Genomic DNA, 27,863 nt, shown 5'->3' with positions numbered 1-27,863 from the left:
TATTCTGGAGGCTGAGACAGGAGAATCCCTTGAATCCGGGAGGCAGAGGTTGCAGTGAGCCAAGATTGCGCCACTGCACTCCAGCCTGGGCAAGAGAGCGAAACTCCATCTCGGGAAAAAAAAAAAAAAGAAAAAGAAAAAAAAACCCAGTGACTGCTGTGCCTTGTGTCCAGGGTCTGGTCTGCATGCCAGTCAGGGGAGCAACGTGACAGTCAGGAGATATAAACTCTCGTCTTCACCGTGCCAACAACCGCTTGCGTTATAGGCGTTGAATTTCTCCTCTGAAAGGTGTGGAGGATGGATGAGATTAGTGGTTTTTCAGGCTCTGATTCATGGAGCGTGAGGGATCCCTTGAAGGCCCTTTCATTTTTATTTTTATCGTAAAGGCCCTTTTACTTTAAAATTTGCATGCAAGCTTCACTTAGAAGAAAGTGCCCTCTAGCTTAAGAAAAATAAATCCGTGACTTGGTTATGCCTTAGGTTTTTTTAGCATGATGAATTTGCAGTCTCGTAGAATCTCAGATGACATGAGGACTAAAAGAGAAAAACCGCTTCAGAAACCCTCCTTACTCAGTGTCTCTTGGTAACAGTGTTCATTATCTCTCATTGAAATCAAGGGGCAATTTGACAACAGTTAGACAAGGCTTTTGAGATCCCATCCTTCAACCTTGGTGCGGTAGCTTCTACCGTGACACAGACTTCAGCTAAGTGAATAAGATACTCTGTGAAAGTCTTAGAAGGACTTTCTGGCACAATTTAGAAACTAGCAATTGAGACAAATAAGGATAGTTGATATATAGAGAAGGGCTTAGGAATATCCCAATTTTAAAAAATGACATGGGCACTCTCATTGTATGTATTATATATACTGAGAAGTAGTCATATCCTAATAACCCAGTTATATAATTGGGAGAGAGACTGGATAGTTTTGGTACTTATGGTTAATGATATATTTTACTGAAAGTTTTATTTTCTGATTGAAGAAATAGGAAAATTATCCTTTAAGATACTGACTCTCTGCTTCCTTTCCAAACTAGAATCTCAATCTGCTGTTTCGGAAACTCCCAAAAAACGCTTGGATGCTGTCCAGAAGGTAAGACGATCTTATTAGGATGTCAGATTCCCATCTGTCTTATTTGTCTTCAGATTGTGACAGACTCTGCGATTTATCTTTCCGTCTGCCCGGCTGGCTAGGATGCCCCCGTTTTCCCTAAGCCTGCAGCGGAATCCAGTCAGGCAGAAGGGGATGTTTTCTTCCATTTATTTTTTTGCGTAGAAAATCAGCCTTGAAGTGGAACTGAGTACGAGCTTTTCAGAAGCTGTTTTATTCTATATCCAGCCAAAGAGTTGGGCCCAATGACAGCTGGCTCCAGCAGGAAACGGTGGCCACTCCAGGGAGAAGTCTGCCGAGATGCGCCTGCTCACATAGTCCCATGGCTATGATCTTTAAAAAAAAAAAATCTGTCAGAGCTTTGCTAAAGTCAAATAAGATTCTTATTACTTTGGTGGATGAAACATTAATTAGTATCTGTTTAATTTCCACAGAAACTTTTTTTTCCTGTTACTGTATTAGTCTGTTTTCACACTGCTGATAAAGGCATACCCAAGACTGGGCAATTTGCAAAAGAAAGAGGCTTGTTGGACTTATAGTTCCACATGGCTGGGGAGGCCTCACAAGTTCGTGGCGGAAGGCAAGGAGAAGCAAATCACATCTTACATGGATGGCAGCAGGCAAAAAAGAGCTTTTGCAGAGAAAGTCCCATTTTTAAAACCATTAGATCTCATGAGACCTGTTCACTATCATGAGAAGAGCATGGGAAAGACCAGCCCCCATGATTCAGTCATCTCCCACCAGGGCCCTTCCCAACATGTGGGAATTATGGGAGCTACAAGATGAGATTTGGGTGGGGACACAGAGCCAAACCATATCAGTTACCAAAAAAGCCAAATTTTGTGTTTTTTTTTTTTCTTATGCTAAAATGGATTTCTTATTTAAAAAAAAAAAAAAAAAAAGGCTGCAAGAAAGGAAACATTTGTATGGAATAGTAATTGTGAATAGCAATTGCTTTTTTGGATATAAAACCATTTGCTTAATTTACATTTTCACCCAGCTATGCTTTTGACAGTAACTTAGTTTTAGAAATGAATAGTAAAAAGATGTGTTCTGTTCTGTTGGTGGTCTAAGAGAAAATGAGGAGACACATACCTGGGTTTTACACCCGGATCTGTTTCTGATTAGTGTGATGACAACATGTTTAGATTACCTGGGACATAGGGTTCTTCTCTGTAAAATTAAATTATTGCTGATCTCTGAGAAGCCATCAAAGAATAAAGTAACTTCCCTTCAGAAAAGAATCCCTGTTATACATGAAAGTTGTGCTCCCCCTGGAGGAGAAATTGGGGTATAACATTGGTTGAAAACAGCACCTGGGTCAAAAATGCAGTGAGATTAGCTATCCTTAAGGACAGTTCATTAAAAAAGCAAGCTTTTGCAGCTTATTGCTATGGGAGCAGAGGCCTACATCAACTTGGTGGCACTTGGAGAGGCATGGTAGGCTCAACTGATGGTCCCTTAATTATCTGCAATGATTAGCCCACAGCAAAAAAGATGAAGAAAGATAAAAAGGGAAAAAGAAATAGTAAGGTCAGCAATTATTAAGAAAAATAGTACCCTCAAATCTCCCCTCACTTTTTAAGCCTTTCTTTTGTGGAAAGCATGGCTAAATTGTGATTTAAAGGAATATATTAAGTTTTTCTAAATTCTTATGTCCAGGACGTGTATGAATCAATTGTTATATATGATAATGTCAAAGAGAACCTGAACAGGAAGTATTTGATAATATCAACAATGATAAAACGTGTACAACATTGCTTTCTATATTATGCTATTTCAAGATATATATTCATGTGTGTAACATTATAGAGTGTTTTTCCTGAGTGATGGACCATAGTAAAATATATTACAACGGGGCTGGGCGTGGTGGCTCACACCTGTAATCCCAGTACATTGGGAGGCCAAGGCGGGCGGATTACAAGGCCAGGAGATCTATATCATCCTGACTAACACAGTGAAACCCTGTCTCTACTAAAAATACAAAAAATTAGCTGGGTGTGGTGGCGGGCGCCTGTAGTCCCAGCTACTCAGGAGGCTGAGGCAGGAGAATGGCATGAACCCAGGAGGCAGAGCTTGCAGTGAGCCAAGATGGCGCCACTGCACCCCAGCCTGGGCGACAGAGCAAGACTCCGTCTCAAAAAAAAAAAAAAAAAAAAATTATATATATATATAATATATGTATAGCAATAAGCAGAAACCTAATGGAGTAGGTTATTTTAAAACACTTGATTTTACAACTTGAAGACTCAAGGGTGAAATAGATTGAACAAATGTTACATCTTATCCTTGTTGACAATGAAGTGTCTAGAAGTCAGGAAAATTAATTGAGAGGTAACAATATTTGAAAGCAATCAAGATTAAGCACCCAACAATGACATCACTTACTTTTGCAATCATTAACTCTTTGTCATACATTTATTTTATGGGCTGATTCTTTTCTTAGATGATATGGGTATGTTTCATGACAGCCTAAAGTAACTGTCCATAAAGGGGGATACAGAAAACTCAAATTAATTGTCAACCTACTGTATACCTCTTCTTTTACTCTATTACCTTAAGAAATCCTTACAATAATCCTTTAAAGCAACTCTTATAATGCACATTTAACTGCTAAAGAAAATGATTATACGAGGTAAAAGTAACTTGCATAAGATCACAGGCTTGATAAAGCGTAGACCCACTGTTTGAGTATAGATCTGTTTGATTTTATACTTATACAATGATAAAAATTATCCTTTTACATGGATAATCACCGTATGCCAAAATCATCAGATGAATGAGATGAGAAGTTTATTCTAAATTTATTTTATTATATTTAAATGATACCATGTATGAGTCAGATGCCAAGATACATTATAGAGGCAAATAGGTATATTAGTTCACTTATATGTTTTGAAGTTTTACTAGAACTTTGATATGCTGAGTTGTGTGAATTTTACTAACTTTCGTGCTTTGTTATGTAAAAAAAAAAAATTATTTTTCATGGAAAGTCCTTGCTTTTTCCTTCTTAGTCACTAGATGGCAGTTCTGTACCTCTAAATCACCACTGCAGATGGAAATGAGAGGTTTGAAGGCAGTTTTCTCAGTATGAGTGATGAACCTAAGAGATTTTTCTGGTCCGTCCAGTGTTGCCTGCGTTCTTCTGTGGTCGTAATGCGAGATCCCCAGGCCTGCTTAGTGAGAGGCTTGCAGCCGAGTTGGAAAGCATCCTCTCTAAGTTATTCTTCAGATGTGCGTTCAGGCACCTGTTCTCTCAATCTGAGCACACTGGAATTTATTGAATGAGTTTTGACTTTTACTCTTTCTGTAGTTAATAATTCTGAGAGCTCAATATCCCTAGAAAAAACACATGACTCATAAAGCCTTTCCTCAACTCATAGGCATCAGAGGCTGTGGTGTTGCCAGAGGGTCTGATGCTTAAAGCAAATACAGCTGGCACTCGAGTGAAAAGAACGGACTATAGCTACTCCTTGAGTGCTTTTATTGATGACCCTGTGGAATTAGGTTTTCAAATAAAATTACATTCTTTAGACCTCACTTACTGATTATTTTAATTTCAAGTAATATGCCCTGAAAATCTGCTATATCTGAAGAATTATGTCATAAAACTGAAATGCGACTGTCTTTTGATTCTGTTTATTTAAATCCTTTGGCATTTGAAATATTTAAACTGTAAAGCCTTTTACACTCTATAGTCTATAATAGCTTAGTGTCAATTATTTTATCTAAGAACATTTGCTTCTAAGTTAAAGATTGGTGTATGGTAACATGCTTCACCTGGTAGCTACCTGGTTTCTAACTTTTTGCTTTTGAAATTATATATAAAATTTTTGTTTCAAAGCATGTTTCTAAAACTCTTGATATCTTTCTAATGTAAATGGACTAGTTGGAAAGGAAATAGAATAACATTTTGATTTTTAAAAACTCTATCTTTGGGTAAGAATTGAAAATAACAGGCAATCGAAAGTGAGGTCTTTGCACATTATAATATTATTTATCAGTAGTCACATCTATTACAAAGTGCTCGACAAGAAAAAGGAATTTTACAATATTAGCACTGTCTTCCCCCGTATATTGTATGGTCTATATGCAAATACATTCTCAAGTGTCAGAAAAACTCTTTGCTCTGATCAGCCCTGCTGAGTCTCCTCATTGTTCAATCTAACTGCAAATGTATTTGAAGAAGTAAATTTTTTTTAATTGGATCTCCTTAAAGTATCTGTTATAGTACTCTTTATGCAATGGCCACTCAGTTCCATTAGTTTCAGAAATAATTTAGGAACAAGTCAAGGAAACAGATGGAGTAATATGGAGTAGCCTCGTCGATGGGATGGTCTTGATTACTCAGAAGCAAAGTTTGAAGAGCAAAAGCAGCACTGGTCAGATCCAAAGAAAGGGGGGGGTGGTAAAAGTAATTTTGAAGAAATAATGCTGGAGACTTAATAAAACAAGCCATTTGAATTAGGGTAGAATGTCTTAGACATATAGAAGGGTTCTAAAGAAACGTTGTTGAATGTGAGGTCTTTCTCAACTCCAAGGCAAAAGGTAATATGAATTTGCAAGGTAATTGGAAACCAACAAAACAATAACCCACAAGACAAGTAAATAACTAAAATAAGGCAGAGTAAGAAACACAAGGAGAGAGAGAGAGAGAGATGCTTGGGTCTGAAACCATGAGTTAGTTATCCTCGAAGTCTTCCTCAGTGTCTCATCATTCTTAGGTCCTCAATAAATAGTTTAACCAGTAAATACTCTGACCAAATGAGTCTGGGAAGGGGCAAGCAAGAGATGGTTAGGAAGGGAAGAGAAGACAGGATACCCGTGGGGCGGTGCTGACATTGAAGTTAGGTAGCATTTTGAAAGGTATTTACCATACTATGTTAACAGAAAGAAAGAATTTTTTTTTTTTGGTGGGGAAAGAATTTTTCTTCTGTAGAAATTCGAAGGAGCTCAGAGAAAAATATAGATGTTTTAGCTTAGAAATAATCATAAAAGAAACTCTTCTATGAGTTTTAAGAATGAAAACCAGCTAACATCTGGAAAGTAGTTAGAACTTGAGATGAGAATGTGAAGAAATAATTGGATGTCACAGATTGTTTTTGTTTTTCCTTGGGGTGGTCAGGCTTGGAGGTGAAATGAAGTAACATCTTTGCTCTATTGAGTTTTGGATGGTGTAAAACTAGTTTGCACTATGCAACATTATTAATGGCCTGTGGAGAAAGGCAAACAGTCCAAGCAGCTAATCCAGTGGGGGTAGTGGAGCTGATAAAAGTTCTCTGCTTATAAAGCAGGCTTGTCCTTTATTGACCATCTGCTGGCCTACTGTGTGCAAGGTATTTGTGGTAGATATTGAAGGAAATACGAAGAATTATAAGACAAAGTCTTGGGTATTAAGAAGCAGACAGAAGAGCATACCTCTTTCATGTACATGAAATGATTTGCAAGATGCAGTGTAATTCTGCCAAGATAAACTTAACAAAAAGGGGGAAGGTTGTTGAGAGACTACAATTAAGGGCAATTTCTTAGGAAGGGTGAAATTTAGATCAAATGGTTATTTTTGGACAGGTGGAGGGAAGAAGAGTGAGTATTTCATTCAGATCAGAGAAGAGAGTAAAGGTAGAAAATTGGAAGTGAACATGGCATTGGATGTGTGGCCAGGGTGAAGCACAATAGTCCAGGTGACCTGAGGGGCGCTCAGCTGACAGCTGCCCTGGAGACCCAGTTTTGCTTTCCTCTTGCCGGGCCTCCTTGGCCTGCAGTCTGACAGCACCTAACCCAGAGCCCAGTCTTATCTGGATTACTGCAGTATTCTCCCAATGGGTCTCTCTAATGCCTCCAGAGTTATCTTTCTAAAATCCAAATTTGCTAATGTCTGATATCTGCTTAGACTCATCCAGTGACTGCTCATAGCATTTGAGAAAATGTTCAGACTCCTGAGTTTGACACACGGAGTTTTCCCTTGCCATCCTCAATCTTCAGCGTTACCACTATTTCCTGTATGATTGGCTTGTTCCAGCCTTAAAAAATACCCTAGTTTTTTTTTTTTTTTTTTTAAATCTTTAGGATCCTTCATATCTGTCTTATACATATGTTTCTTCTGCACTCCTACTCCCTTTTAAAAAATCTTCTATTTTTTAATCTAAATTTGTCTAAACTTGACTTTGTTCTAGACACTGGACTTGGGAAGACTCAGTCTAGGGTGCATTTCGGGAGTGGTAGAACATTTGCTTATACTCATACCATAGTGGTTGAGGATCTGGGCTTTGGACCAGTTTTCCTGGGCACAAATCCCAGTTATTCCACTTTTAACTGGGGAACTGTCAAAGATAAACAAAGTCAGACATTAGTTAAAATGGTAAGGACAGATTTTATATCAGTGGCAACTATTGCGCTAGGGAAGAGTCCAGCGTGAACTAAACTCAACTTTGATTCGTACATAGGTGACCAAGCATTTTAAAGGGAGAATAAAGGAATAGGGAGAACGGTGAGAGGAGGCTCAGGAGACTCAGAAGTGAAAAACTGCAAAGGGTTCATTAGTGTAAATGAGATTAGGCCAGCTGTGTCTGCTAACTGGCAGTTAAAAGAAGTTAGGAGTCTGTCCTCCGCCAGAGACTAGGAAAGATGCGCTATCCTCAGGTGAAGGCTGAAACAATCAGTAAGTTGTTTTGGCAGCCTTGAGTTTTCTTAGGCAGTAATTTAAAGAGGGGTAGGGTGATCTTTGGGATGCAGCCTTTAGCTGTTAGAAAATGATGTTAATGTTTGCTCAAGCCTTTACAGGCCAAGGTTAAGGCCTGGTTGAGAAGAGGGCTCGGAGGAGCCTGGCTAGAGCTTGGTCAAGGAGAGGATCTTTGTCAGAATTTGGGTATAGCATTTTACTCTGTGTGCCTTAGTTTTCTCATCTATAAAATGGGCATAATAAGAATTCCTATCTCTACATTTTTTTTGTGGGTTTTAAATGCATTTATGTAAAATGCTTTGGAGGAGCTCCTGGCACTCAAAATGTTAGTTTATCATTATTATTGTTATTTATCATTATTTATCATTATTGTAGTTTATCATATTTATCATTATTGTTGTTATGTTTGGGCAGTGCTCTGGTTTTGAAAGTTGCTTTCATCGCATAGGTGGTCCTCATTATTCTTGGATTTGCATGTATTTGCGAACTCACCTACTTGCTAAAATTTATATGGAGCCCCCAAATCATATTCATATGGTGCTTTCATGGCCAGTTGCAAACATGCTCCAACTGGCGAGAAATTTGAGTTGCTTGACGCGCTGTTTCCCAGCTCATGTTGAATGAGATGAAGCTCTGCTTTCTGCTTTCAGCTCTCATTCTGTAAATAAGAGTATTTTTGCGACTGTGTTTTCATGTTTTTGTGCTTTTCCTTGTTGGTTTTACTGTTTGAAATTGCCTCCAAGCATAGAGCTGCCGTGTTGTCTAATATTCCTATGTGCAAGAAGGCTGTGATGTGCCTTGTGGCGAAAACACATGTCAGATAAGCTTTGTTCAGGCTTGAGTGACGCTGCTGTTGGCCATAGTAAATCAGCAATATACATTAAATAAGGTGTCTTTCAGCAGGAACACACGTTTTAAAAAGGTAATACATTGGTTGGTTGACAAAAACGTGACGAAGGGCTTGCAGGAATCTAAACCTGTATTTTTTTCTAGAAGCAATATTTCAGTATTCACTAATTTGATGTTCACAAAAACTTTATAGAACAAAACTACTGCAAATAGCAAGAATTTACTGTATCTTTTAAAATTCTTACAATAAGGCTGGGTGTGGGGACTCATGCCTGTAATTCTAACACTTTGGGAGGCTGAGGTGGGAGGATCACTTGAGCCCAGGAGTTTGAGATCAGCATTGGCAACATAGGGAGACCCTGTCTCTACCAGTAATAATAAAAAAAACTGGGCATGGTGGCATGAGCTACTTGGGAGACTGAGACAAGAGGATCCCCTGAGCCCAGGAAGTCAAGGCTGCAGTGAGCTACAATTGTGCCACTGCAATCCAGCTGGTACAACAGAATGAGACCCTGTCTTGAAGAAAACAAAACAAAACAACAACAACAAAAAAAAAACAAAAAAACATTCTCACAATACCCCTTTGCAGTAGGCAGAGTGAGTAATGGGGTCGCCACATTTTATGGGCTATTCAAGGTCTTATGAGCCTAATAGAGGATTTAAAACATTTTATGCTCAGTAATCGGGAGCCATGAGTTTTTGAGGAAGGAAGTACCAATGAGCAAGGAAGTTTAAGGAACAATTACCTGGCAAGGGAATGTAGAATTGATAGTAAGAGGGAGAGTAGAGCCAGGTAGGACCAGCTGTTAAACTCTCAAAGTAATTCCATTACTTTTCAACTAAGGTGCTGATATGATACAGGAAAAGTAGCAACCAAGAATTGGAATGATGGGTTTGGTAACCATGGCTAGGGTGTAAATTAGGCTGTGTGGTTCGTAGACCATCAGCATCAACTAGGAACTGGTTAGATATGTAGATTCTCAGGCCCTACCCAGACCTCCTGAACTGGAAACTGTGGAGGTGGGACGCAGCAATCTGTGTGTGTTTTTTGGTTGGTTGGTTTTTGTTCTGATGCAGAGTTTTGCTCTTGTTGCCCAGGCTGGAGTGCAATGGTGCGATCTTGGTTCACTGCAACCTCCGCCTCCCAGGTTCAAGGGATTCTCCTGCCTCAGCCTCCCTAGTAGCAGGGATTACAGGCGCCCGCCACCATGTCGAGCTAATTTTTTTTGTATTTTTAGTAGAGACGATATTTCACTATGTCGGCCAGGCTGGTCTCAAACTCCTGACCTCAGGCAATCCACCCTCCTCGACCTCCCAAATCATCTGTGTTTTAGCAAGCCCTCTAGGCAATTCTGGTGCACACTGAGTTTAAGAGACAATGAATTAGAGAAATGATCAAAAGATGTTCCCAAGCCTAGGTAAACTGCAGAACAGGCAAAGGAATATTTTGTTGGAGGATAAGATGCTTGATATTGCGAAATATACATTTGGTCTTAATTGTCATCTCCTGGCATACAACTCCTAAAATCCTTGGAATCTTCAAAGTGGTAAGTGTCTTTTTGTAGGCTACTGTTGTCCAGTAACTTCAGGATAGGGCTGGTCCACAGAAAGACGACGGCATATAAGAGGGTTGGGACTTTCTGCCCCACGCCCCAGCCTCGGGAACTGGGAGGGGCTGAAGGTTAAGTTGGTCACCAGTGCCCAGTAATTTAATCAATTGCACCTACATCATGAAACCTCCATTAAAACCCCCAAAACGGATGGGGTTTGGAGAGCTTCCAGAGAGCTGATGAACACATGATTTTCCTGGAGCATGGTGCACCCCTTTTCCCAAGCCCCTCCCCATCCATCTTGTCATCTGCATCCTTTGTAACATCCCTTCTAGTAAGTCAGCAGAAGTATGTGTTTCCCTGAGTTCTGTGAGCTGCTCTAACACATTGAACCTGAGGAGGGGTGGCGGGTGGGGGGATCCTGGTTTTATAGGCAGTCGGTCAGAAGTTCCAGAGGCCTGGACCTGTGACTTGCATATGAAGTGGGGGCAGTTTTGAGGACTGAGCCCTCAACCTGTGTGACCTGATGCTACCTCCAGGTAGATAGTGTTAGAATTGATTTGAATTAGAGGACACCCGTCTGGTATCTATAATAGAATTGATTGGCTGCTGGAGGGATGAAATCTTTACACATTTCGATGATACAGGTCACAGAAGTCCTCTGTTTTCACTGTTGAGTGAGAGAATAGGGACAGCATTATGGTTAGGTTTTTTCCTATACCCTCAGATGCACTTTAAGGAACAGGGTAGCGTAATCAAATAGCAGTATTAGCTAAGCAGTCCCAATATGGAAGTGAAGTATTGATGAGAGAGAAACACTTGCGATAATAACTATCAAGATGAGAGATTGAAGATGTAAAAATTGATGAACTCTCCCAGTATATATAGAGGGGATCGTAGGCTAAGTACAAAGTCTCTACTCCACCCCCCAAAAAATCCCAGGGAGGAAACAGAGAAAGAAATGAGGAGGAGCAGCGTAAAATTATAGAAACCAGAAGAAAAGAGTTCTAAGGGGGAAGGAATGATTACTAGTATCGGATTCTTTATAAAGGACAGGGTTAAATATATAGTATTTGGCAATAAGGAAACCATGAGAGTGCCGAGACTAATTCCATTAGAGTGGCAGGGCCACCACTCCAGGTAATAGTCCAAATCCACTCCGTTTGATTTTCTCCGGGCTTTATTCTTTAGGAAGATTTATCTTTTTCTTTCTTTTTTTTTTCTTTTTTCTTTTTTGGAGACAGAGTCTCACTCTGTTGCCCAGGCTGGAGTGCAGTGGCATGATCTCGGCTCAGTGCAACCTCTACCTCCCGGGTTCAAGCAATCCTGCCTCAGCCTCCAGAGTAGCTGGGATTACAGGCGTGCACCACCACGCCTGGCTAGTTTTTGTATTTTTAGTAGAGACAGGGTTTCACCATGTTGGCCAGGCTGGTCTCAAATTCCTGACCTCAGGTGCTCCGCCCACCTCTGCCTCCCAAAGTGCTGGGATTACATGCATGAGCCACCATGCTTGGCCAGGAGGATTTTTCTTTAAAAACAAAAACAAAAACAAAACCAATTTGAGAATAGTTGGGTGTTAATGCAAGGGAGGTGATTAGGAGGTGAAAAACTGAGCTGCACTTTCCATCCATAGATCATTCAAGGAAAGCGAAGCTGTGATAAAATAGTGCTTTTCTTCCTTGCACTACTTGAGACAATTAAGGAACAGATTGTTTTAACGTATGGCCCAGCACCTCCTGCAACTCTAGCTCAAATAAGTAGAAAGAAAATTCTCAATATGTGAGCAGGAACAAAAAAAGACTTGTTCTTTTTGCTGTTTATCTCCCATTTTTCCTGGCTTGCTTCCCTAAATGTTTATTGCTTCCACTGTGTTTGTTCACCAAAGATCATGACTTTAACCTTCCCATGGTATTAGCTACTATGCTAAAGAGATGTTAAAAGTAATACAGCCAATTGTGATTTCTAACGTATGCCTCTCCCTTCCATATCACATTTCTCATTCATCAGTGAAGGAATGGAAAGAGATTTGCCATGTCCATTCCAGTTCAGAAATACTACAATTTCCATAATTCATCATGTATTTTATAATAAGGATTTTAGAGATGCCATCCAGCTCCCTGTGTGAGGCTCACTCCCATAAAATGTTCTTTTTGAAGAAGCCCTAGGCAAGTTATTTACTGTTTACCATCTGCTCTAATATTCTTTCTTGAAGTTTCCCTTTCAAACTTAAAATTGCTTGTATTTCAGTTTTCTGCAAAATCGTATCTACATAACACCTTGATTTCTTTCCCTATGGGATCATGTGTAGCAGATGTTAACATATTATAAACTGGAATGCCATTGGTTTGTTCCAAAACTAGGATGTTTCTGAATTTAGAACATGACAGCCGGGCATGGTGGCTCATGCCTGTAATCCCAGCACTTTGGGAGGCCGAGGTGGGCGTATCACGAGGTCAGAAGTTTGAGACCAGCCTGGCCAACATAGTGAAATCCCGTCTCTACTAAAAATACAAAAATTAGCCAGGCATGGTGGCTCGTGCCCATAGTCCCAGCTACTCGGGAGGCTGATGAGGGAGAATCGCTTGAACCCAGGAGGCAGAGGTTGCAATGAGCCGAGACCGCACCATTGGACTCCAGCCTGGGTGACAGAGTGAGACTCTGTCTCAAAAAACAAACAAACAAAAAAGAACATGACAAATAGAGAATTTATATGCTTCTGTGAAGAATAGAATTCCTATTTTACAGATGTCTAGAGGTATCCTAACTTGCCAGTAATGTTGCTTTAGAATTTAGCAGAATTTGAAAAATCTAACTATGGTTGAAAATTAATTATATATCTCATGTTAAAATTTATAAAATAAATTATTGCAGTGTTAACTTACCAATAAGCAGCTTTTAAATTCTAGGCTTTAAAAGTATCCTGCTTACATAATAAACATAATAAAGTTTCAAAGATGAGCAAATTAACTTTTCAGCACAAGCTTTACTTGAGTGTATCTTGGCTTCTTTTTTGACAGTTGTAACGTTAATGTTACAGTAATGTTTTCTTTTTCTGGGAATCAGATAATCTTCTGTTTGGAAAAATATTTTTGGTGAACATTTTATTTTTTAATGGAAACTTGTATTTTGTGATATGCAAGTGTTCAAACAATTTATAAGAGCTAACCATCACCACCCACATATAAGATTATACAGGAATGGAGGAATTTTGGCTGACTTACTGCATGTAATTATTGAGCCAACGTAGATGGCAGACTCTACCACTTATGATTTAGGGTTTTGAAACAGTATTTTAAAGTACAAATAATCTCAAAATTGGTAATCTATAAAGCCTATTACTTATTGTATTGCCTAAAAATAGATTTAACCTTCCTCCATTTCTAAGGATGCACCCATTAGATAGGTTCTGTGCAAAATTGCCACGGTTACTTTTTTCTTTTTCTTTTTTACAACATTTATTTACATTTTTTGATAGAAAAAGCCATTAGCCTTCGGTAAAGTGTTGCACAATCACTGGAATTGCTGAGTGAGAGTCTTTCTGAAAACTGGAGAAGGCTAAAGATAATGAAAAGTGCATCTTTTCATTGTCAAGTCCTTTGAGAATCTGATAGGCTCTATCTAGCTGCACCTTGAAGAGACAAGATTAAGTTCCAGGCCCTGGACACAGAGGAACAGGCTCCTAACTTGAGGGCTTTCCACGGACCACAGAGCGCCTGGCAGTCTCTTCGAGATTAAATCTAGGCTGTGTGGGAGGGTGGGCCCTGCGGAACTTCATTCCACTTTGTGTGGGTCCTGAGAATAGGGTTTTTGCTTAAATGGCAAGAAAATGTATGGCCTTTTCTTCTCGATAATTACTAATATCTGCCATGTAAATCTCTTTATAAATCCCTGAAAGAAAATAACCTATGTTAGAAATCAGCTCTTACTTCTGACAAGCAATGCAGCTTTCTCTAGAGCGCTCTACAGGAAATATCTGAGCTGACTTTCTGAATTGGTACTCTCTGGAGAGCCAGCCAGCCCTTGACTGATAGCCCTGGATAAGGAAGGCCAGATAAGATTCTTTGAAGACTCTTAGCTACAGAGCCAAAAATCCTACATACATTTGCCTACTCTGTAGTAGTGGATGGCCGGCCTTGTTTTACAGGCTAGTCAGTTAAGGTTTGAGATGCACTTAGTTGCTCTGCTTGTGTGGATTAGAAAAGGGGGATTGTAACATTAATACAGGGCTGGCCGGGATTTTAGGGTGCAGGTAAGGATAAGTCATTGGGAGAATGAAGATTCTAGCAAGTTGGTTTTTTGTTCTCCCTACAGTGGGAATAATGTAAGAAGCAGATAGTTTGTTGCCCCCCAACTCTTTGTCCATGTTCTCTTCTTTAAAAATGATTTGTACAAAAAAGCTCTGTTTATAAAAATTTTAGTCCCTCATCTTTGCAGTCTGTTGATCACCATCTTTATGAATTTTTTGACTCTTCCACTTTCCTGGCATCACAAGGCTAGCATTGCTGTATTTATTAAAGATTCAGATTTGGAATTTTGTCCTCTTATCACTACTTCCTCTGTCATTTGTTAGCTCTGGTTCTTATTGTATCTTACATTTGAAAACCTTTGAAGCTTATGGGGTATATCAATTCTTTATTTTCTCAACTTTTTATTATCTAAGTACCCTCAATTGTCACTTTGTTTAAAAAAATAAATAAAATACATAACAGAACAATACACGCTAATAAATCGATCATTTATAAAATTAGATCCAACCCCAAATCCCTCTTCTTTTGACACAGACCATCTGGTATTATCCACCATGCTTTAGTTTGGCAGGATCAGTTTATCAATGATTTTTGGGTGTTTTAAACCATATGATACAAATACAGCATAAAGTGAACTTGTTAATGCAGAAGGTTTCTTGAAATCAGAGAAGGTTTCTTGAAATCAGAGAAGGTGATGGTGGAAAACTTAAATCACATGAACTGTAATTGATTAGAAGCACCTCGTAGAGTTAGTTAATACAGTAAGAATGATGATGTGATAGATGTGTTTAAAAAATGAATTTGCATATTAGGATTGTCAGAGGCTTTTGGGGAAATTAATGAGGTTCTCAAATACTATAAAAAAGGACCATCTTTTCATAAAAGGTGATACGATGTCATTTATCATGACACCATATATTTTTGTTAAAAAATTAGCACTGAAAATAGTTTTAATTTTAAGAATTTGTGTATTTTTCCAGTATGATAAAAATTGTTTTGAATTAAAATGACACCCTTGCTTAATTTTTAATTTTGTTTTTAAGGAAAAAAAGTGAATTTTTTTCATAATTTATTCTGAAGTATTGGAACCCGGGTATGTCAGTCAGACCTTTTGCAGGAACCGGAAACTATGCTAGGTGCATGAAACAGAGTGTTTACTGTAAAATCAGGTGTTTTATGGGAAGTTTCGAAGGTCTGAAGCATCTATGTCTAAGGTGACACTTTTCAAAGAAATCAAATACAACTGGATTATCAGGGGAGTTAAAACTTTTGAGGCCACCATTGCAATTTGTAGAGTGGACATTTGAACATTGTCGGAGAGAAGCTTTGTTTTCAGACCTTAACTGCTAACAGAGCAGACCAGACACAGGAATATGATGCTTACCTCATCTGACTTTCTAAATCTTTGTGTGGCTGCTTCTAATTGGATGAATCTAGCTGCAAGGGAGTCTGTAAATGTAGTTTTCCTTCCTATTTCTGTAAACGGGAAGGGGAGGATGGAGATTGGGAGGGCCAATCCAAAGTAACCAAAAGAAAACTTAAGTGGATTCTCCTTAAGAGATCTTTTTCTGGTACTGGGTATCATGTGTAATCATGCAGTTACATTTTTGACTGGCTATGTAAATTAGAAAGGTTAAAAAAAAATCCCAGGAATCTTCACAGTCACTAGTATTATGACCTCTGCTACCACTAACTTGGGTGCCATGTGGAACTAGCTGGCCTGTGATGTGGGGCAGAAATCCATGTAGAAAGAGGTGTGATAATTGTTACTGTGCTATGCCATTATTAGGATCATTTTCTTTTTATTACTATTGTTATTTTTTATATTTTTAGAGGCAGAGTCTCACTCTGTCTCCCAGGCTGGACTCCTGGGCTCAAGTGCTCCTCCAGCCTCAGCCTCCCAAGTAGCTAGGACTACAGGCACATACCAACACACCTGGCTATTTTTTTTTTTTTTTTCATTTTGTAGAGATGAAGTTGTGTTATGTTGCCCAGGCTGCTCTCGAACTCCTGGCTTCAAGTGATCCTCCCACTTCAGCCTCGGAAAGTGCTAGGATTACAGGCATGACCACTGTGCCTGATCAGAATCACTTTTTCCTCTGTGTGTGTGTGTGTTTATATAATAATATCCTTTAATTTGATGCTATTTTCATTATATTCAAATTTATGATGAAAAGAGCTGACCTAGGCAATAACATTTACAAACCGAGTTTTGGAAAACTCTTCCAGAATCTACTTCTTACATGCTATTTATCAACTAACTTTTTATATAATCATCATTCATGGGAAAAAGAAAACCATAGTTATGTACCAGCATAACTCAAGAAATACTTTTCAATGATTAAAGGTCACCTTTAAGAGTATGCTGGAAAAACGAAAATGATCTGTGCATTTTACTAATCCAGTCAGAAATACTGACTAATTGTACTCCTGGTTAAGATAAATTTGGGTGCTGGTTTTTTGGCTTCTGGTTTCTTCTTGTACTTACTAGCATCATACAATTGGAGAGTGGAATTAAGTATAGTGGCCATACAGGATGTTAAAAATGGTTATGTTCTATTGTGGAAGACAGTGTGGTGATTCCTAGATCTAGAACCAGAAATAGCATTTGACCCAGCAACCCCATTACTGGATATATACCCAAAGGGATATACATCATTCTATTATAAAGATACATTCACACATGTGTTCATTGCAGCACTAGTCACAATAGCAAAGACATGGAGTCAACCCAATTGCCCATCAGTGATAGACTGGATAAGGAAAAATGTGGTACGTGTACACCATGGAATACTATGCAGACACAAAAAGGAATGAGATCATGTCCTTTGCAGTGACATGAATGGAGCTGGAAGCCGTTATCCTCAGCAAACTAACACACGAATAGAAAATCAAACACTGCATATTTTCACTTAAAAGTGGGAGCTGAATAGTGAGAACCCATAGACACAGGTGGGGAACAAGGCACAGAGGGGCCTATTAGGAGGAGTAAGGGGAGGGAGAGCATCAGGATAAGTAGCTAATGCATGCTGGGAATAATGCATAGGTGATAGGTTGATGGGTACAGCAAACCACCATGGCCCATGTTTACCTATGGAACAAACATGCATGTCCTGCACATGTATCCTGGGACTTAAGATAAGAATTAAATAATAAAAAAAGGTTATTTTTTTTCACTATGGGCTACTTAAAAACTACACGGCAATATAGTTTTTCCCAAACTATGCATTACAAATACCTTAGTCTTTTGTGTAGACATTGGTGAAAAATAATGAGCTTTTAAGGGGTGTGCATGTGCAGGTATATATGCCTGAATAGCATATAAATTCTAAAAAATCTTGCCTATTTGAAGTGTGTTACATTCCTTTATTAGTTGAAAAGTCAGTGTTTTTCAGTTTCCTTTCATAGTAAGGGCTACTTCTTTTTTTTATCAATAGAAAATTAAGGAAATCAACCCCTCGTAGGTGTTGTGTCTCTAAATTACTGGTTGTCTTCAGCTGTCAGCAAACATCACGATTGACCTTCAGCAAGTTCAATGTTGTAGCAAAAGATATAGTTTCCAAGGAAGAAGTAACAGAGGTTAGGATTAAGACTGCTAAATTTAGGAGGGTGCAGTGGTGTGTGCCTGTAGTCCTAGCTACTTGGGTTGCTGAGCTGGGAGGGTCGCTTAAACCCAGGAGTTTGAGGCCAGCCTGGGCAATGTAGCAAGACTCCATTGTGGAAAAAAGGAAGGACTATTAAGTTTATATTTCCAGGCCATGTGCGGTGGCTCACGCCCGTAATCCCAGCACTTTGGGAGGCCGAGGTGGGTGGATCACCTGAGGTCAGGAGTTTGAGACCAGCCTGGCCAACATGGTGAAACCCTGTCTCTACTGAAAATACAAAAATTAGCCGGCCGTGGTGGCACATGCCTGTAGTCCCAGCTATTCAGGAGGCTGAGGCAGGAGAATTGCATGAATCTGCGAGGCAGAGGTTGCAGTGAGCTGAGATCGCTCTATTGCACTCCAGCCTGGCGAAAAGAGCGAAACTCCGTTGCAAAAAAAAAAAAGAAAAAAGTTTACGTTTCCTTCATGGAGATGGGGGGAGAAAAGTTGCTCTAAAGATTTTTATCACATCTATCATAGCACCCACAAATGCCTCATTTGTAGTAAATACCCTTTTCTGTCTTGTCCATCTGCATTTTTTCCACTGCAAATGGGTTGGATGTCTGTTGAGATTTAATAAAGATGTTTGCTTTTCACTTTGTGGAGGTATTTCTTGGATCCAGAGTTTAACCTTAGCAAGTAAGGTAAGAGTTTAGTTTTATACTTAATATTATCTTTATATTACCTGTTAATTATTCTTCCACAATATGTAAAAATCAAGTCTTAGAGCGTAAGTGTCAGCCTCCCAGGTGGGTAAGAAGCATTTGCATGTGGACCTATGGCTCTTTACCATGCCCTATGGGGATCATCTGGAACACTCTGGAACACTCTGGAGTGTTGCAGGAAACCCTGGAACACTCTGAAGAAATAGTTCTCAACACAAGAAGTCTCTCATCCTCTCTTTCCCTTTCATTCCAGCCTTGAGTGAGCCAGTCCACATCTGTATGAGCAGTTGTCTTGACACTGCAGTTTCCACAAGGCTGGGGCTTGTCTTCCTATTTTTGTTTGTGTTCCTTTCTCTTTATCAATTCCTTCTTCCTCTCTTTTCATCTGTTATTCATTTAAATTTACCCTTAAGAAGGCAATGCCCTTCTTTCTACTCAAAATATATATTTTTTTTCTTGAAGGGTTCCTGGTTGATTGTAAGTTTTAGGAAAGGAAGACACCACTTAGATGTCAGAGTGCCCCATATGTTGGCCAGTTGAGATCAGCCACCTTTTTTTTTTTTTTTTTTTTTTTTTTTGAGACAGGGTCTCACTGTTTCCCAGGCGGGAGTGCAGTGTAGTGGCGTGTGATCATAGATTGCTGCAACCTTGAACTCCAGGGCTCAAGCTGTCCTTCCGTCTCAGCCTCCCAAGTAACTGTGACTACAGACATGTGACACTGTGCTCAGCTACTTTTTTTTTTTTTTTTTTTTTTAATTTTTAGTAGATATGCAGTCTTGCTATGTTGCTCAGGCTGGTCTTGAACTCCTGATCTCAAGTGATCCTCCCACCTCAGCCTCATGAAGTGCTGGAATTACAGGCGTGAGCCACCATGTCTGGCCATCAGCTATCTTTATAAATTGTGGAGAACTGTCAGTTATCACTTCCTGAAATACCCTAGGTAAAATATTAAAGTCCTAGTAAACGTGATATAAAAGGTATGGCACATGCTTGTAAGGCATTTACCTTGCCCATATGGATATCAAAAATATTTTATATATTCGTATTGAATACTCATTCAGTGATCACTTTTAAAAAGCAGTGGCTGCCTTTAAATTTCAGGATTACCTTTAAAATGTTTTTAGGAGACAGCCTAGAAACAAATGTTCCTAGGCTGGAAAAAAGGCTGTCTTAGAAATAAACTGGTTTATCACTCAGAACTTTCTTCCCTATTCTCAGTGGTCTATTTGTCCTCAATGACATCATTTGAAAATGAGACAGATACGGACTTAGGATTCTGTGGTAAGTCACGTGTGTTAACCACTTTGAAATCTCAGGGTGCAAGCCAGGGGACACAGAAATATTAATAGCATCTTTCTGTCACGGGGTCTTTCTGGAAGTATGACAACAAACAGATATAATTTTGCTTAATTTTTTGATATTTAAATTTTTCCTTATTTCATACTTAACTATGTCTGTCCTTGTTGCCCTTCAGGAAGTTGTTGACATGAAGTCTGAGGGACAGGCCAATGTAATTCAGCAGCTGGAACAGACTATTGAGGATCTGAGAACCAAAATAGCTGAACTAGAGAGGCAGTCTCCTGCCCTGGACACAGAGGTGGCCAGTGGTCGTCAAGGGCTTGGGAATGGAGTGACAGCCTCAGGCGATGTCTGTCTCGAAGCTCTCAGGTTAGAAGAAAAGGAAGGACGGCATCAAAGGATTTTAGAGGCGAAATCCATACAGACTTCCCCGACAGAAGAGGGCGGGGTACTGACACTGCCTCCTGTGGGTGCGCTGGGGCATCCTCCATGCCCGCCTGGGGCTGAAAGTGGACCTCAGACAAAGTTCTGTTCAGAGATTTCTTTGATTGTGTCTCCAAGGCGAATATCAGTCCAGCTCGACAGCCATCAGCCCACACAGAGCATCTCACAGCCTCCACCACCTCCATCCCTTCTGTGGTCTGCTGGTCAAGGACAGCCTGGGTCACAGCCGCCCCATTCTTCTCTTTCTACCGAGTTTGAAACCAGCCATGAACACTCTGTTTCCTCCGCCTTTAAAAACAGCTGTAACATCCCATCTCCACCACCTCTGCCTTGCACAGAGTCCTCCAGCTCCATGCCTGGCCTGGGCATGGTGCCTCCCCCACCTCCCCCTCTCCCTGGCATGACAGTGCCTACTCTGCCCAGTACAGCCATTCCCCCACCTCCTCCTCTGCCGGGTACAGAAATGCTGCCACCGCCTCCCCCTCCTCTTCCTGGAGTGGGCATACCTCCTCCGCCCCCTCTACCCGGAGCGGGCATACCCCCTCCGCCCCCTCTACCTGGAGCGGGCATACCCCCTCCGCCCCCTCTACCCGGAGCGGGCATACCCCCTCCGCCCCCTCTACCCGGAGCGGTCATACCTCCTCCGCCCCCTTTACCCGGAGCGGGCATACCCCCTCCGCCCCCTCTACCCGGAGCGGGCATACCCCCTCCGCCCCCTCTACCCGGAGCCGGCATACCACCTCCGCCCCCTCTACCCGGAGCGGGCATACCACCTCCGCCCCCTCTACCCGGAGCGGGCATACCGCCTCCGCCCCCTCTACCCGGAGCGGGCATACCCCCTCCGCCCCCTCTACCCGGAGCGGGCATACCACCTCCGCCCCCTCTACCCGGAGCGGTCATACCCCCTCCGCCCCCTCTACCCGGAATGGGGATACCTCCTCCACCCCCTCTACCCGGAGCCGGCATACCACCTCCGCCCCCTCTACCCGGAGCGGGCATACCGCCTCCGCCCCCTCTACCCGGAGCGGGCATACCGCCTCCGCCCCCACTTCCCGGAGCGGGCATACCGCCTCCGCCCCCTCTACCCGGAGCCGGCATACCCCCTCCGCCCCCTCTACCCGGAATGGGGATACCCCCTCCGCCCCCTCTACCCGGAATGGGGATACCCCCTCCGCCCCCTCTACCCGGAATGGGGATACCTCCTCCGCCCCCTCTACCCGGAATGGGAATACCTCCTCCGCCCCCCCTACCCGGAATGGGAATACCTCCTCCGCCCCCCCTACCCGGAATGGGAATACCTCCTCCGCCCCCCCTACCTGGTGCTGGGATTCCCCCACCTCCTCCCTTGCCAGGTATGGGGATTCCACCTGCTCCAGCTCCCCCACCCCCTCCGCCTGGGACAGGAATCCCACCGCCCCCTCTGCTTCCTGCATCAGGCCCGCCACTCCTCCCACAAGTTGGGAGTAGCACTTTACCAACCCCACAGGTGTGTGGATTTCTTCCTCCTCCATTGCCGAGTGGCTTGTTTGGATTAGGGATGAATCAGGACAAAGGGAGTAGGAAGCAGCCCATAGAGCCTTGTCGACCAATGAAGCCTCTTTACTGGACCAGGATTCAACTACATAGTAAAAGGTAACATGAAAGTGAGCTCATCTTTGCATAGTGTGTGTCAGTATTAGGGAAGTGTTTATTGTCAAACTCGGGAAAATTACCGTTGAATGTATTTTTAAGCACAGCTCTAAAATTTGTCTAGATTTTTACATCAGTATATAGTGCAGCAGCTTGCTATTTAAAGCTTTAGGCTTTTCTCCAGAAGTACCAAAGGTGTAAAACAAATATATGTATTTATCAATGTATGAGATGTAGGTATATCCATCTATATAGTTATTGATATATCTCTTAAAGATTGAGGGATATATTTTTCTTTGCATACATGCTCTGTTATCTAATTGTAAGACTGCGACTCATGCCTGAATTCCAGTGAAACTATGCTTTTATGCCCTCTGGAAAATGAATGAGGGCAGGTAAGCAGAAAAATCTGTAGCCAAATTATTTTCCATGTAAGAATCTACTCCTTGCTTTCACTACTTCAAGTTTCCATTTCTGACACACAGCTTAAAAATGTAAATCAAATTCTTAAGTAAACTGACTCTAGAGCATGGTTTAGTACACACTTTATAATGTACAGCCCCGGGGCAGGGCGCGGTGGCTCACGCCTGTAATCCCCGCACTTTGGGAGGCGCGGATCACGAGGTTAGGAGATCAAAACCATCCTGGCTAACACGGTGAAACCCCATCTCTACTAAAAATACAAAAAAATTAGCTGTGTGTGGTGGCGGGCGCCTGTAGTCCCAGCTACACAGGAAGCTGAGGCAGGAGAATGGCGGGAACCCGGGAGGCGGAGCTTGCAGTGAGCTGAGATCCCGCCACTGCACTCCAGCCTGGGCGACAGAGTGAGACTCCATCTCAAAAAAAAAAGCACAGCCCTGCTTTACAATCCCATCTTGTAGGCTTTCTTCAGAAACATGCTACACAAAAATACACATATCCACACCCCAAGTGTGAAATAATTTAGTTTTGAAAATTTCATGACACTTCTGTCAATCATTGGCAACACAGCACAAAGTCATACAATCATAGCTGGGAATAATCATCATAAAAGAATACTTTCCACCAGGTATTCTGGTGGCATTTTATACATTCATGCATCATCTATAAACCGTGTTCCCTGGACATTGAGACAATGCTGTGATACTTGGCTGTGGAATGTGTAGGTGGCAGGGGAAAACGTACACTTTAAACCTCACTGGCCTGCCTTGTTCTAATGTTTCATGATTCCTTGAATTTCCTTTGTGTGTGTGGCATGCATTTAGAAACGGTATTTGCCAGGTTCGTTTTCATTTCTTATATGAATTTTTCTACTCTCTAAACCATATCGGGGGCAAGAAACTGTATATTGTGATGACTTCTAATTTTTCAGTTCGTCTTCTGTGTTGTTACCACTCCACTTATGTATGTGGGTGATTCATTTTAAACTGTGCCCCAAAGTCATTTCTCCAGATATGACATGGGAAGTTCTCGTGTTTTGTTATTGCTTTGCTTTTTTAAAAATATGTTTACCCTTTTTAGGTGGTATTACATGAATCTGCGGTCACTGAGAAGACAAATAACAATGGGGTGATGGGAGGCAGTAGGAGGGAGAGGATGCCATCTTGTAAATGTGTGTTTTTTAACCCATGAATAATCTGCGGAGGTGATAAGTCAAGTTGGGATTTTGAGATATCAAACATTTCTTGCCTCCCTAGCCCATACTGAGATAGGTTTTCTTTTTGCGTTTTTATACGGTGACCTGATAACTGAGGGTTTCTGGAAATTATTTCTGGGGTAAGATTTCATTCATGGATGGTATTTTAACTTTCCCAATAAGTGGATCAAACAAATGGTGGTCTTCAAGAAAAAGAATATTCTTTCCTTCTTATCTCTCGTCTTTTTCCCTCCCTCCTTCCTGCTGGCCTTCCTCCCTCCCTTTCTTCCTTTCTGTTTATGCTTACTGTGATGTAGTTCAGTTTGATGGCTGTTTTATTGTTCTCTTGCTTAATTTTAGAGACTCCAGTACTTCACTTATTTGGGAAAAAATTGAGGAGCCATCCATAGATTGTCATGAATTTGAGGAATTATTTTCTAAAACTGCTGTAAAGGAGAGAAAGAAACCTATCTCTGATACCATCTCAAAGACAAAGGCTAAACAAGTGAGTATTTTTTGTGCCTTATGAAATTGGACAGTGTTTCTGGCATAAGTGTGAACTGTCATTAGAGAAAACTTTGAAATAGTTTTTGGGCTGTGTAAACCTCCATGGATCTTAGGCAGATAGCAAGGGTTAGGACTTTAGAACATGTGGTTAAGTAAGACTAGCACAAATAGAACAACACATAATTATCTCCATCCAGTGATAATGTCCCGACTTTTATTCGTAACATCATAACACATATTTCCAAAGTCTCAGCCACTGTTTCTTTCCAGAATTAGTTGCCTAGAAATAAATTTTCACTTGATTTATATCCATCTGAGTGCTCCTATGGATGGAAAGAAAGGAAAAAGTGGGCAAAGGAAAACAAGCAAGATATCCAATCCTTAGAAACTGATAATGTGTTTGGTATTTTGTTGCATTATATCTGAAGTGGATGCCATTAGAATCCAGTTAAACAGTTACACTGTACTTGAAATGTGGAAGAGAAATCTTATATCCATTTCTAACCTCTCTATTTTATGTTAGATCCTTTGATCTAACCTGTGACATTTTTGAGTCATAAAAAGAAAGATTGCTGCATTTCAAGAAAAACATTTCCAAGCAAAATTTTTCAACTGATATATCCATTGGGCTTGTCATAAAGGGATATTGTTATAAATTTCTCAGGGGTGTCATTTGGAAAGTAGAGTAAAACCTCATCATAATGAACTCCAGATAGAATTGCTAATGGTGCCCGTCTTTACCCTGAAATGGAGAGTGGCTACATTTCTTAACTTTTGCAGGGTGGCAGGAAAGAGGTCTTGGAAGCAAAGGAATGGCAAGCAGCTCAGTCTTGGGAAGCAAAGAGGGAAAAATGAGACTGATATCTCCAGTGTTCTCCTTGCCCAGTAGCGCCATAAGAGTTCCAGCTCATGGGCTGATTCCTCGAATTTTTGCCTCTGACCTGGAAGTAGTAGCTAGGCACATGACCTGGAGTTGTTTCCATTGATACTTATTTCAGAGCAGACAATGTTCACCAGACAGACATCGCCATATCCAGCCAGGAGAAGATGAATTTCAATGGGACAGCTAGACCCTTGTAACCCATAGTTAGCTGGGTGAGCAGGCTCACCCCAGGCATTTTATTAATCTCAGAATAATTTAAACCCAAACATTATGCAGTTGAATTCTTTTAGAAATGCTTTTGTTGTATTATTGCTGGTTGCTGGTGACCTCAGGTCAGTAACATAGTGAACGAAATGGCACCTGGAACATCACAGGCACTCAGTAAATATTTATTAAATTAATCAGCTGACTAAGGGATGAAGACTTTATAAATATCAGTGGCTATGTCCAGCAGTGATTAAAAACCAGAAAGTTACCCATTTCATAATAAGCAGTAAGTCCAGGGTGACAATGTTAAGAGGAGTAATGGAAAATCATATTTTCTCTGGCAGAGATAAATATTTTAAAAATCCTTTCCACGGTATATTTGCATATAGTACACTGAGGCTGAGTCATCGTGTCTCTTCTTTTGCGTTGTGTCAGAGATGTAAAATCTGTCTGAGTGGGGAATATGGGCGGGGCTTACATTGAGGAGAGTCGGGTAGCCAGAACTGTCACTTGACTAATGTGTAGATGTGGCATGGAGCGTCTCTTGTCCAGGGACCAAATACTCAGAAAATTGAGCCATGCTCTCCCTACTCCCAGCACCGCTTTTTTTTTTTTGGCTAAGGGAATACAGATAAGGAAGAAGTCTCCCAGGATGACCAAGACTGTAGGATTTCATGCTCTGTTTGACTTAGTATTAAGTTTTAGCTTACTGAACTATGATTTACATCTGAATCATCAAACTTCAAATTAAACTAGTTGGCATGAAGGAATCTCTTTGCATATCAACAGTGCATCTGTGTTGAGCATCATCATCTTAAGATAATCTCCTCATTCTGTCATTAAGACATTTCATAAATTGTCGGTAAGAGACTTTGCCAAGCCGGGCGCGGTGGCTCAAGCCTGTAATCCCAGCACTTTGGGAGGCCGAGACGGGCGGATCACAAGGTCAGGAGATCGAGACCATCCTGGCTAACACGGTGAAACCCCGTCTCTACTAAAAAATACAAAAAGCTAGCCGGGCGAGGTGGCGGGCGCCTGTAGTCCCAGCTACTCGGGAGGCTGAGGCAGGAGAATGGCGTGAACCCGGGAGGCGGAGCTTGCAGTGAGCTGAGATCCGGCCACTGCACTCCACTCCAACCCAGGTGACAGAGCGAGACTCCGTCTCAAAAAAAAAAAAAATAAAAAAATAAAAAAGAGACTTTGCCAATGTCCTCATTTGTGTTTATTGATAGTGACGCTACTGTTGACCTTCAGCTTCAAACAGGGTTTATGGGACAGTCTCCATCATGACTCCAGATAAACCTATTCAGCAACTCCTTGGCCTGGGGCTTGGTGCGGAGCTCTGCATTTCAGATCTGTTTTTGGAGGGATAAAAGATTTTTTTAAATGTATGTTAGAAAAAAATCACTACAAAGTGATGGATTGCTGAAGAAACATAGTTTTATTTAACTTCATTGTATTTGGAAGAAAAATCTGTCCACTCCATTTACCTGAGACATTTAAAATTTTGTTTAAGGAAAGTGTATTTTCAGGATGCATGCAAATTGTTCCCCTTTTTATGGGAAATGTGCACTGATTGTATGTGCAGACATTTTGGTACCTTATGATTCATTTCCAGTAAAATTAATAGCCTTTAATGCCATGGCATATGTTTATGGAGGTATTTCAAGCAATTCTTCTTATATACAATGGAAGCTGGAAGTTCTGTTTTTATTTAAATATTTAAAAATAGCCAAATAATTTTTCTGTGATCTGTCTTCTCCTTGAAAGTAAGACTGTGGTTGAATGCACTGGTGTTTAACGAGGTGCCTGTGCTGTTTTTACTGTCGTGGCGGAGACGTTTTCAGTGTGATAATAGAAGATTCTTCAGCTGGGCACATTGCCGTTTGGCATAAGGAGAAAGAGGGTTATTTTCTCTGGATGCTCAGACTGATAGAAATGAAGAATATCTTATATTTCCAACTCCTTTTCTCTCCAAAGAACTTAAGACAAAGCATTTTATACTTTTCTTATGGAGCATGGATTTAAGTTTGTTCTATAATGACTTCATTTATCCTTCTTCACTTTGAAGTAACACACGAAAGATTAGCTGAGAAGGTACGTAGAAGTTTGTCAGACTATAGTCTGACACAGTTTTTCAAACCCAAATGAGTGTGACACTTTGACATTAGAACTGTCTGATGTAGAGCCCCATGTCTTAAGGAATAAAGAGGAAAATAGAAAAAGTGATCTCATATGATGTTCATGCTTAAGCATTCACACACATTCACACTTGCCCATTTTTAAGGAAGGCTCTAGAGCCAATAATATTTAGTACAATTTCCTCCCTATTTGCAGGGTAGTTCAGTGATTATTAATGTTTATAATGACCCTAAGTCACCTCAGGATCTTTGGTGATCAAATAAGGATTAAACAGTTTAACCTGCTGGGCGTGGTGGCTCACACTTGTAATCCTAGCACTTTGGGAGGCCAAGGCAGGTGGACTGCTTGAGCCCAGGAGTTTGAGACCAGCCTGGGGAACATGGTGAAATTCT

General features: G+C 40.9%; 1 protein-coding gene across 5 annotated transcripts in view; it reads left to right on the top strand.

Annotated features, from left to right (window-relative positions):
- The window catches only part of LOC105474638 (formin 2), a 399,919-nt gene that overhangs the window by 98,784 nt on the left and 273,272 nt on the right, over positions 1 to 27,863 (top strand). For all 5 annotated transcript variants that reach the window (XR_011610224.1, XM_011729456.2, XM_011729455.2 and 2 more), the window contains 3 exons: positions 1,038 to 1,093; positions 20,220 to 22,120; positions 24,093 to 24,237. Coding sequence is in view for 4 of the 5 variants with exons in the window: in XM_011729456.2 (XP_011727758.2) it covers positions 1,038 to 1,093; positions 20,220 to 22,120; positions 24,093 to 24,237 (2,102 nt within the window). In the remaining variant the exon portion in view is untranslated. The remainder of the gene's footprint in view (positions 1 to 1,037; positions 1,094 to 20,219; positions 22,121 to 24,092; positions 24,238 to 27,863) is intronic.

Source organism: Macaca nemestrina, chromosome 1 (genome assembly GCF_043159975.1).
Source record: "Macaca nemestrina isolate mMacNem1 chromosome 1, mMacNem.hap1, whole genome shotgun sequence".
Taxonomy (NCBI): Eukaryota; Metazoa; Chordata; class Mammalia; order Primates; family Cercopithecidae; genus Macaca; species Macaca nemestrina.
The sequence above is the reverse complement of the archived record's forward strand: the minus strand, read 5'-3'. Positions and strand labels throughout refer to the sequence as shown.